The following is an 11488-nucleotide window of genomic DNA, read 5'->3' as shown; positions in this document are numbered from 1 at the left end:
CTTGGATCAGCCTTGACATTGAAGGGAGGAATTTCATGAAACTTTTCATAATCTTCAGACATGTCTGTCTTGCCGTCCACTCCCAGGATGTCCCTTTTTCCTGAAAGAACTATGTGGCGCTTTGGCTCATCGTATGATGTATTCGCTTCCTTATCTTTTCTTTTTCTCGGTTTGGTAGACATGTCCTTCACATAGATAACCTGTGCCACATCATTGGCTAGGACGAACGGTTTGTCAGTGTACCCAAGATTTTTCAGATCCACTGTTGTCATTCCGTACTGTGGGTCTACCTGTACCCCGCCGCCTAACAGATTGACCCATTTGCACTTAAACAAAGGGACCTTAAAATCAGGTCCGTAGTCAAGTTCCCATATGTCCACTATGTAACCATAATATGTGCCCTTTCCGCTCTCGGTTGCTGCATCAAAGCGGACACCGCTGTTTTGGTTGGTGCTCTTTTGATCTTGGGCGATCGTGTAAAATGTATTCCCATTTATCTCGTATCCTTTGTAAGTCAATACAGTCAAAGATGGTCCCCTGGACAACAAGTACAACTCATCACAAACAGTGTTGTCACCTCTGAGACGTGTTTCCAACCAACTGCTGAAAGTCCTGATGTGTTCACATGTAATCCAGTCGTCGCACTGCTCCGGGTGTTTGGAGCGCAGACTATTCTTGTGTTCATCGACATACGGGGTCACCAAGGTAGAGTTTTGTAGAACTGTGTAGTGTGCTTGAGACCAAGAATATCCGTCCCTGCATATTATTGAGTCTCTTCCCAGAGTGCCTTTTCCAGTCAGTCTCCCCTCATACCGCGATTTAGGGAGACCTATCTTGTTAAGGCCAGGAATGAAGTCAACACAAAACCCGATAACATCCTCTGTTTGATGGCCCATGGAGATGCTTCCTTCTGGCCTAGTGCGGTTACGGACATATTTCTTTAGGCCTCCCATGAACCTCTCAAAAGGGAACATATTGTGTAGAAATACGGGCCCCAGGATGACAATCTCGTCGACTAGATGAACTAGGACGTGCGTCATGATATTGAAGAAGGATGGTGGGAACACCAGCTCGAAACTGACAAGACATTGCGCCACATCACTCCTTAGCCTTGGTACGATTTCTGGATCGATCACCTTCTGAGAGATTGCATTGAGGAATGCACATAGCTTCACAATGGCTAATCGAACGTTTTCCGGTAGAAGCCCCCTCAATGCAACCAGAAGCAGTTGTGTCATAATCACGTGGCAGTCATGAGACTTTAGGTTCTGAAACTTTTTCTCTGGCATATTTATTATTCCCTTTATATTCGACGAGAAGCCAGTCGTGACCTTCATACTGAGCAGGCATTCAAAGAAGATTTCTTTCTCTTCTTTCGTAAGAGCGTAGCTGGCAGGACCTTTATACTGCTTCGGAGGCATGCCGCCTTTTTCGTGCAAACGTTGCAGGTCCTCTCGTGCCTCGGGTGTATCTTTTGTCTTCCCATACACGCCCAAGAAGCCTAGCAGGTTCACGCAAAGGTTCTTCGTCACGTGCATCACGTCGATTGAGGAGCGGACCTCTAGGTCTTTCCAGTAGGGTAGGTCCCAAAATATAGATTTCTTCTTCCACATGGGTGCGTGTCCCTCAGCGTCATTCGGAACAGCTAGTCCACCGGGACCCTTTCCAAAGATTACGTAGTGTAAATCATTGACCATAGCAAGCACGTGAACACCGGTGCGCATGGCGGGCTTCTTCCGGTGATCTGCCTCGCCTTTGAAATGCTTGCCTTTCTTTCGACATTGATGGTTGGTCGGAAGAAATCGACGATGGCCTAGGTACACATTCTTCCTGCATTTGTCCAGGTATATACTTTCAGTGTCATCTAAACAGTGCGTGCATGCGTGGTATCTTTTGTTTGTCTGTCCTGAAAGGTTACTGAGAGCGGGCCAATCGTTGATGGTCACGAACAGCAACGCCTTAAGGTTAAATTCCTCATGTCTATGCTCATCCCACGTACGTACACCGTTTCCATTCCACAGCTGTAAAAGTTCTTCAACTAATGGCCTTAGGTACACATCAATTTCGTTGCCGGGTTGCTTAGGGCCTTGGATGAGAACTGGCATCATAATGAACTTCCGCTTCATGCACATCCAAGGAGGAAGGTTATACATACATAGAGTCACGGGCCAGGTGCTGTGATTGCTGCTCTGCTCCCCGAAAGGATTAATGCCATCCGCGCTTAAAGCAAACCATACATTCCTTGGGTCCTTTGCAAACTTATCCCAGTACTTTCTCTCGATTTTTCTCCACTGCGACCCGTCAGCGGGTGCTCTCAACTTCCCATCTTTCTTTTGGTTCTCACTGTGACATCGCATCAACTTGGCATGCTCTTCGTTTCTGAACAGACGTTTCAACCGTGGTATTATAGGAGCATACCACATCACCTTCGCAGGAACCCTCTTCCTAAGGGGTTCGCCGTCAACATCACCAGGGTCATCTCGTCTGATCTTATACCGCAACGCACCGCATACCGGGCATGCGTTCAGATCCTTGTATGCCCCGCGGTAGAGGATGCAGTCATTAGGGCATGCATGTATCTTCTCCACCTCCAATCCTAGAGGGCATACGACCTTCTTTGCTGCGTATGTACTGTCGGGCAATTCTTTATCGTTTGGAAGCTTCTTCTTCAATATTTTCAGTAGCTTCTCAAATCCTTTGTCAGCCACAGCATTCTCTGCCTTCCACTGCAGCAATTCCAGTACGGTACCGAGCTTTGTGTTGCCATCTTCGCAATTGGGGTATAACTCTTTTTTGTGATCCTCTAACATGCGATCGAACTTCAGCTTCTCCTTTTGACTAATGCATTGCGTCCGTGCATCGACAATGACCCGGCAGAGATCATCATCATCGGGCACATCGTCTGGTTCCTCTTGATCTTCAGCAGCTTCACCCGTGGCAGCATCATTGGGCACATCGTCTGGTTCCTCTTGATCTTCACCAGCTCCCCCCGTTGCAGCATCACCGTATTCAGGGGGCACATAGTTGTCATCGTACTCTTCTTCTTCGCCGTCTTCCATCATAACCCCTATTTCTCCGTGCCTCGTCCAAACATTATAGTGTGGCATGAAACCCTTGTAAAGCAGGTGGGAGTGAAGGATTTTCCGGTTAGAGTAAGACCTCGTATTCCCACATTCAGTGCATGGACAACACATAAAACCATTCTGCTTGTTTGCCTCAGCCGCATCGAGAAACTCATGCACGCCCTTAATGTACTCGCGGGTGTGTCTGTCACCGTACATCCATTGCCGGTTCATCTGCGTGCATTATACATAATTAAGTGTCCAAATTAATAGAAGTTCATCATCACATTAAAACCAAAGTGCATACATAGTTCTCATCTAACAACATATAGCTCTCTATGTAAAACATTTCAATGCGAAAACAAATGCGATCATAATCGCAACCAAGGTAACAATTGATCCAACGGCATAATGATACCAAGCCTCGGTATGAATGGCATATTTTCTAATCTTTCTAATCTTCAAGCGCATTGCATCCATCTTGATCTTGTGATCATCGACGACATCCGCAACATGCAACTCCAATATCATCTTCTCCTCCTCAATTTTTTTTATTTTTTCCTTCAACAAATTGTTTTCTTCTTCAACTAAATTTAACCTCTCGACAATAGGGTCGGTTGGCATTTCCGATTCACATACATCCTAGATAAATAAAATCTATGTCACGTTGGTCGGCATAATTTTCATAAACAATAAATGAACCAATAGTTATGAAGATAATATACATACCAAATCCGAATCATAGACAGGACGAGGGCCGACGGGGCGGATACCAAAACCATCGCACTATATAAGATGCAATAATAAATGTAAGAAAATGATACAAGTATCTATCTAAACAGACAAGTAAGAATATTTTTCCTTTCAGAAAGAAGATAAGAACAAGAGGCTCACCACGGTGGTGTCGGTGATGAGATCAGCGCGGGTGATCGACGGCGGTGAAGACGGGGACGGGGCGTGACGGACCGCTAAATCTAGACAAATCTGGAGGAAAATGGAGCTTGGAGGTCGAGCTTCGAGAGGAGAAAGTTTAAGTAGTGTGGCTCGGGCATTCCATCGAACACCTCATGTGCATAGGAGGTGAGCTAGAGCACCACAAACCCCTCCCCTCGCCGGCCAGAGAAAAATAGAGCACGGGAGTGCTCTGCTCGCGGGCGAGGGTATATATAGGCACCTCATTGGTCCCGGTTTGTGGCAAGAACCGGGACTAAAAGGGAGCCTTTGGTCCCGGTTCAGGCCACCAACCGGGACCAATAGTGGTGGGCCAGGAGCGAGGCCCATTGGTCCCGGTTCGTCCCACCAACCGGGACCAAAAGGTCCAGACTAACCGGGACCAATGGCCCACGTGGCCCGGCCGGCCCCCTGGGCTCACGAATCGGGACCAATGCCCACATTAGTCCCGGTTCTACACTGAACCGGGACTAATGGGCTGAGCCGGCCTGGACCATAGCCCTGTTTTCTACTAGTGATGGTGCGCCACTACTATGAATATTATGAATTTTTTTGCTTTTCTGATATTTGCACATGTTACAAAATACATTACAGCATAGAATATAAACCGCACAACATATAAACAGCAGATTTATCGAATACAATAGAAGATTAGTCTCCGAATACAATTCATCATATTAGTCTTCGAATTCAAAATACCGAACAAAGTTAGAACATTACAAGTCCCGAGACCGCGAGTAGCGAGTTTGTCTTCACATTACAAGACGATATCTAAACTACCATCACATAGAAGAGGGTTGCGGTCACGATGAGCATCATCGCGATGAAGCTGATCTTCATCCGGTTCCTCCTCCGCTCCCTCCTCTCTCCCGCTAGATAGCGCGCGTATCTATCTTCCACCTCCGCCGTAGTGGTGTACCCTTTGTAACTGTTACCGCTGAAACGGTGAACCTGTCTCCGACACTCTTCCCAGTCGTCGTAGACTCCAGGAAACTCACCCTTGTACATGACATACGACCGCATCTCTATGCACTAGACAAACAAAACGTTGGTAGCAATTCACAGACAATATATAAGCAATATATAAGTATGCAACAAAAGGATCGAAAGAGAAAAGCAACACATTAATAGCACGATTCATGGTCCTACTAATAAATAGCATCGATTACATATAAGTTGAACGACTGTCCAAACTAAAGAGACATACAAGTTCATTAAAGTTTAATTACAACATGAGCTAATCGATATTTCAGAACTACATGGCATCAATACTTTCGACTCGACTCAGGGACCAGAGCGTGGATGAAGCCGCCGTCTTTCGTGATGGTCATGAATGTGCGGTCGTTGACAGCCTGCATTTGTAGCGTTGTTCCTATTTCACCGTTGGATGGTTGATATTTGAGGTAGAACTGCCCCGAGGTACGAAGGACATCTTGATAGATTATTTCTGCAAACTCCGACTGGATGCGAAAGAATTCTTGTCTGATGCCCTCGTCTTGGATTGCCGACAAGCGTGCGGCCCATTCTTTGAGATTATTTGGTAGCATAAGGTGATTATGGTCCCGTATGATCGCCCTCATGTGATGGAGGGCGTAGTAGGCATCCTTCTGACTGCCAGGCGGCTGCTTGACGCAGGGGAACGTCGTTACGTGGGTGAACACGTGCTTGCCGTACCTACAAATTAGCCTCCTGAAGGTGCCTCCAGATTTGGCGTAGCCGGGGAGAGCATCATCAAGAACTTTCTTGATATTTGTGTAGTCTTTGTTCGACTGACGGTCAGAGTCGAAATACGTGGCCATGAGATATTTCGGGCTTAAGAGGATGAGTGTATAATGTGTGTCACTGCACAAAACACGAAATGTTATAAAAAAAGAACAATCGGAATGTAAGAAATCATATGTTACGGGGCGGTCAGGGGATGACTTACTCGGAAAAGTAAGGCACGAGGAAGTTATCCTTATCTGGGTTCGCCAGAATGACACCTTCTCAAGGCTGTTGTCCAAGCCATACCCACCTATGTAATGCCAGTCTTTAAAGTCCCTAAGAACATCTGTAAAGAAATCATTGACGCGATGGCGCATTTCTGATGGGGAGACGAGGAGAACCAGAGGAGGATGCATTGGATGACATGGTGAAAAATGTGTGTACCTAAAAAGCAAGGGGGAATGGGATTTTGTCATATTCACTATTTCAAATTGGCTTTGCTTGCCAAGCAGGCATGGCGTATTATTCATAACCCGGGGTCCTTGTGTGCTACTATTCTAAGGGCTAAATACTATTCTGATGGCGGTTTGTTGAATACCAAACTAAAGAGAGGATCTTCATTTACCTGGCAAAGTATAATGACATGTACGGACTCTCTAAAACGTGGCTACATTTGGCAAGTGGGGAAGGGTCAAAATAATAATATTTGGGAATATGCCTCGATCCCCAATTGTGACACAAGGAAAATTGTGACGCCCAAGGGGCGACATTGGTTATCGAAGGTGGGTGACCTGATTGATCCTGCTACGAATAGTTGGGATGCAGATATCATTAGACAAATGATGTTGCCCATTGATGTACAACATATTCTTTCAATTCCACTTTCATAATATGATATGCCAGATTTTATTGCTTGGCGCTATACAAAAAACAACATGTTCTCGGTTCGGTCTTCCTACTCTAGGGAGTGGGAATATCAGTATGGAGATAAATTAAGACATTCTAATGGGATGGGGCGAACCAAAGAAAACCCAATTTGGAGCAAGATATGAAAGTTATCTTGCCCGGCAAAAGTCAATTTTTTTATATGGCATACATTGCATGGTATACTTCCATGCCAGGTTACGCTTGAAAATAGACATATGAAGATCTCGCCCATTTGTCCTACTTTCTCGAAGGGTCTAGAAGATTCAAAGCACATGCTTTTCCTCTGTAGAAAAGCCAAGGAGGTGTGGAAAAGGCTTGGGATGGATGATATTATTGATAAAGCCTGTGAGGTCGGTCGTGCGGAACAAACGGTGTTGGAATATTTACTACTTCTACCAGACCAAGAACTGTTCATTTTGGGCCAACAAAATGTGCGCAAAATGATTACTAACAGCATGGTATCTATGGTGGGAAAGACAAATATTGCTGCATAAGGAGACAACGCAGAATGCACATCAGATCTCTATGGGGATTCTTGCTCTTACATCAAATTTCGTTAATGCATCATCCCCAGGGCTTTTCTGAAAAAAAGGGGTCGGTCCTGCCCTCCCAGGGGATTTGTAAAACATAATGTTCACACTTCTTTTGACCACGATCTCTTGAAGGGCACAATGGGAACGGTCCTGAGAAATGACAAAGGTAGGTATATCGCTTGAGGGAACGAAAAAATTGACTATTCCGCGCATGTTTTGATAGCAGAATCTTCAACTCTCAAATTTCGTCTAACACTGGCGCATAGGGCGGGATGTAATCGCCTTACTATTAACATGGACAATCTAAAGGTGATTGAAACCATGCAGGATGAAGGACGACCGTCGGGTGCGACGGCGGCAATCTTCGATGATTGTTTTCGTCATGCCTATGATTTCATTAGTACAAGATTCGTATATTGCAATAGAGAAGCAAATAAACTAGCTTATGAGCTCGCTAGATTAGCTAGATTTTTTTTCACTTGGGATTCGTTTGAGGAGTCTTTAAATGAAATTGTAATGATTCTCACAGAAGATGTACTGGTTATTTCCAATGAATAAAGGTTCCGTTTAATTTATTTTTTTTAAAAAAGAACCATCTAGCAGAAATTAAGGAAACGTGTAGAGAATTTGTCCCATGCATCAGCAATGAGGAACTAAAAGTCTGGAGGCAGAAACCACATGCAACCATTATTGTTGTCTTCATGGCGGTAATGGTACACCCGTGACATGATCCTCCCCATCCGATGCATATTGTACCCGTTGTCCAAGAAGTACACGGCGCAACTACCAAGATCCAGACGCTTCATGCAGCGCTCGCCTTCCAAGTGTACTGAATGTCGCTTTGGGTAGTAGATGTAGTTTCTGTCCACCCCACCGCGCTGGCAGCCAACGTGAACCGCCTTAGAGCACGCGGGGCTCAGAAACAGGGCCTGCTCGCCCAAGCTCCTCACCTGCACCCACTTGTGTTGGTACGGCGCCCTCTCGTCACGTTCGGCAAGCTCATACACTCTGAAGTATGAGTGGAGGTCGCGCCACTCGCAGAACTCCACTGCGATCGCCACCTTGCCGCGCAGCTCGAATATGTGTTTGGCCTCGCACCATGACGGTTGCTCGTGCTGGATGCTCGCCTCGATGTCGGACATGATGTGGACCTTGGCGATCGTCGGTGTGCCTCCGTCTTGATTCACGACGACCTCGTACATTAACAGTTCGTTCTTGTGAGAGAGGCCATAGAGCTCACCGTTGAAGAAGGCGATGTCCACGAGCTCCCCGTATGCATGAGTGTCGCATCCATGCATGGTCCACCGTGTCGCTTCCGTGCAGCGAACCCTGCAGAGCGCGAGATTGCACCGTGCGGTGATCGTGGCGAGCATGCAGTCGCTCGACGAAGGGTCACCAGAGAAAACGACCTTCTTGATGGGACTGAAACTCGCATCGAATTCGTGTGGCCACGCGCACTCGTCCGTGCTATGCTTAACGGAGAGCGCCACCTGGATGCCGGAGAAGGGGTTCATGATCAGGAGCTGCTGCCCGTGGTCGCCGGACGAGCACGTGGCGGCTATCCAGCCGCCGTCATGGGACCCAACAAGGCGCGTGCCGGGTGACACGGCCGACGGGAGCGGGACTCGCACGGCCCTGCTGTCCTCGGGGCTGTACGCCCGTGCGACCTCATGGTCGCTGGCGGACGGCGAGGGGAGCGTCAGCAGCAGCGGGAGAGCGGGCAGCGGCGGGTGCCATGAAGCGACGGTGCACCATGACGTGCAGACGGCGGCGAAGCGCGAGCGGTCGTGCGCCGAGGAGGAGCAGCGGTAGACGGCCGCCAGGAGGTCGCCGGAAAGCTCCGACCACGGCCGCTCGACGCCCTTGCCGGCTGCCATCGATTGGTTCGTCGTGATGGTTTGTTATTGTCGTCGGCGCCTTGGCTGCCCCGTCGGAACCGCTATATATAGATACGGCCGGCGCGCGAGGTCATGACCGGACTAGATTTAGGTTAGACACACGATCGGATTTGTTTGAGAGGCCGCCACGTACTCTTTTTGAACTCAGGCCACTATGTACTACTCCTACTTTGTTCGACATCTGTTTGTAACGCTCGTCCTGATCGATCAGCGAGCATCAACATCCGAGCTCGCGAACCCCCAATGATTGTAACGCTCATCCTGAACCGAGTCTATCCGGCGCAAATCCATATGCCCGACCGAAGTTGGAGCTTGTCCGGCGCGAATTCATTGTGTCGGCGCAACCGACGATCCGATCCACCGGTGCTGGTCAATCGATGCATGCAGCCATTTTTATTTATTATTCCACCAAGGTCTAACAAGAACATACATCAACCCATCCGAAGGCACAACTCACATCTACAAAACTCGATAATATGAAGTGCTCTCACTCCTCATATTTAAATCGGTGTCGTCGCTGATCCATCCACATAACATATCAGAACGACCAGCCAGTGCAACAGACCTAAAGCGTACACCACATCCACACATATTAGACGCCGCCATCATCATCGGACCGGTGACCCATCTTCAGGAGAGATACCATCATCTTTGCCAGTCCGTCCATCCGTCGACGCCACCACAGCGCCCAACGAGGCCACCGCCCTACGCTCGTCCATCCTGACGCAAAGATTCTGGAAGATCTGTCGTGCGTAGCACCTGCTGACCAGGCATGGGACAGCATAGCACCTATCGGCTAGGCATGACTTGACATCTCCACCGAAGCTCTGTGCATGACGAAGCCGCTCTACTGTTGGCGCCGCCTCGATGCGCAGCGCCGCTTCTTCTTCCTTGTGCTACCTCGCACAACTCTCTTCTCTCATGGTTTCTCTCAAGAACACAAGAACCCGCACACACGCACACAACCAAGAAACATGACCAGTGGCTTTGCCCAGAACACTTCCTTGGTCACACGTGAGACTACATTGTTTTTCTGCCCTCTGGGCCTCATTCATCAATGCAACATATATATACACAAAGGTTAGGCACTCATGCCATGCAGCCCACGGCTCTACCTAGACACACTACTCCACTAAACTCTCCATGCACTAACCACTAGCTAACACACCGGCCTCTAACTTGACTCGGCTGCTCATTCAACATGCACGGCTCAATTAACTAGCCCACTAACCAACTAACTCCATGGACTACATGCATGCCCGCGTACACCGCTCGAGTAGCTCCTTCTCAGCAGCGCACGCCGCGCTCATACGCGGACAACGCGGCCGGCGTCCAACAGATCACCAACGGCCTCTGACTCAACCTTCACCTACACGACGGACACGAGCATGAGCCTGGCTCACGCGCCATCGCGACACACATATGGCATGGCTTGCCGCTAACATCTACTTTCCGCTTCTGTCTTCCAGTGCTGCTCCACAAACGTTGCTCCCAAGAGAGAAACGACACCGCAGTAGCGCCATCGTCCAATCTGGAAGATCAGATCCTAATATTTCCCCGGAGCAGAACGAGTGGGTGACAGTCGTTGCACGATGATGCCTTCATCGAGGTAACGACAGATAACACCGCCATCGCCTGCCATCGGTTCAGTTTTCACCGGCAACTATGCCTTGCCGACTCGCAGTCGAAACTAGATGACGGATCTCGAGATCTGATCATCCAGTCTCAGGCCGACCACCTCCGACCGAGGATATGGCCACCACCGCCTGCTGCACCTGCCAGATCAGATCTGACCAGAGATGCCGCGAAGCAGCCCAGCAGGCCCTCCATGCCGCCGCCGACCCGAAGCCGGATGACATGCCTCCATAGCATAAGTCGCCACCGCCTGAACCAGGTAAGCCGCCGCCCGCCGTCGGCCGTGACCTGGCTGCCCAACGCGCCGTAGTCGCCGTCGCCAGTGACACGGCCAGCCACTGCCGCCGCCAGATCTACCGTGCCTCCACATGCAGAACGGCTCGGCATCACCCGTGAGACGCGGGAGAGAGGAAGATCCCCGCCACCGCCGTCGGCCCCTGGGCGCATCCTGCCGGCGTCCTCCGATGGCGACGGGGTAAGGGAAGGTGGATTCGGCCCTGACGGCGGCTAGGGCTGGGGAACCGCCGAAGTCGCCCAAGCGGGAGCGCCGCGGGGCTCGGGTGAAATCTTAAAATTTGGTATGGGCTACTAAAAAAACTGCCATTAATGGATGCCATTCCGATTTGAGCTACTAAAGAAAACCTGACATTCATCCCTCCTCTAGTACAGCCATCTTTTGAGAGTCTGGACGAACAATATTTTAGTGGGTGCGGCCAAACTATTTGTCTTCTTCACCTACAAATCAACGCATGATAACTGGCCCAATGAGAACAGCCAA

General features: G+C 49.0%; 1 protein-coding gene across 1 annotated transcript; it reads right to left on the bottom strand.

Moving 5' to 3' along the window:
• Window positions 1-7830: 7830 nt before the first annotated feature.
• On the bottom strand, window positions 7831-9054 carry LOC147963198 (uncharacterized). The gene has a single exon (XM_087529507.1). The coding sequence runs from the start codon at window positions 9052-9054 to the stop codon at window positions 7831-7833; it is 1224 nt and encodes a 407-aa protein (XP_087385633.1).
• Window positions 9055-11488: the final 2434 nt, after the last annotated feature.

The sequence above is a fragment of the Triticum urartu genome, chromosome 6A, assembly GCF_056163025.1.
Source record: "Triticum urartu cultivar PI428250 chromosome 6A, HENAU_Tu73, whole genome shotgun sequence".
NCBI classification, from domain to species: Eukaryota; Viridiplantae; Streptophyta; class Magnoliopsida; order Poales; family Poaceae; genus Triticum; species Triticum urartu.
This window is presented reverse-complemented; position numbering and strand designations above follow the sequence as displayed.

Bases quoted from the DNA above. Each gene is read 5' to 3' on its own strand.
- LOC147963198 (XM_087529507.1), bottom strand. From the start codon at position 9,054: ATGGCAGCCGGCAAGGGCGTCGAGCGGCCGTGGTCGGAGCTTTCCGGC.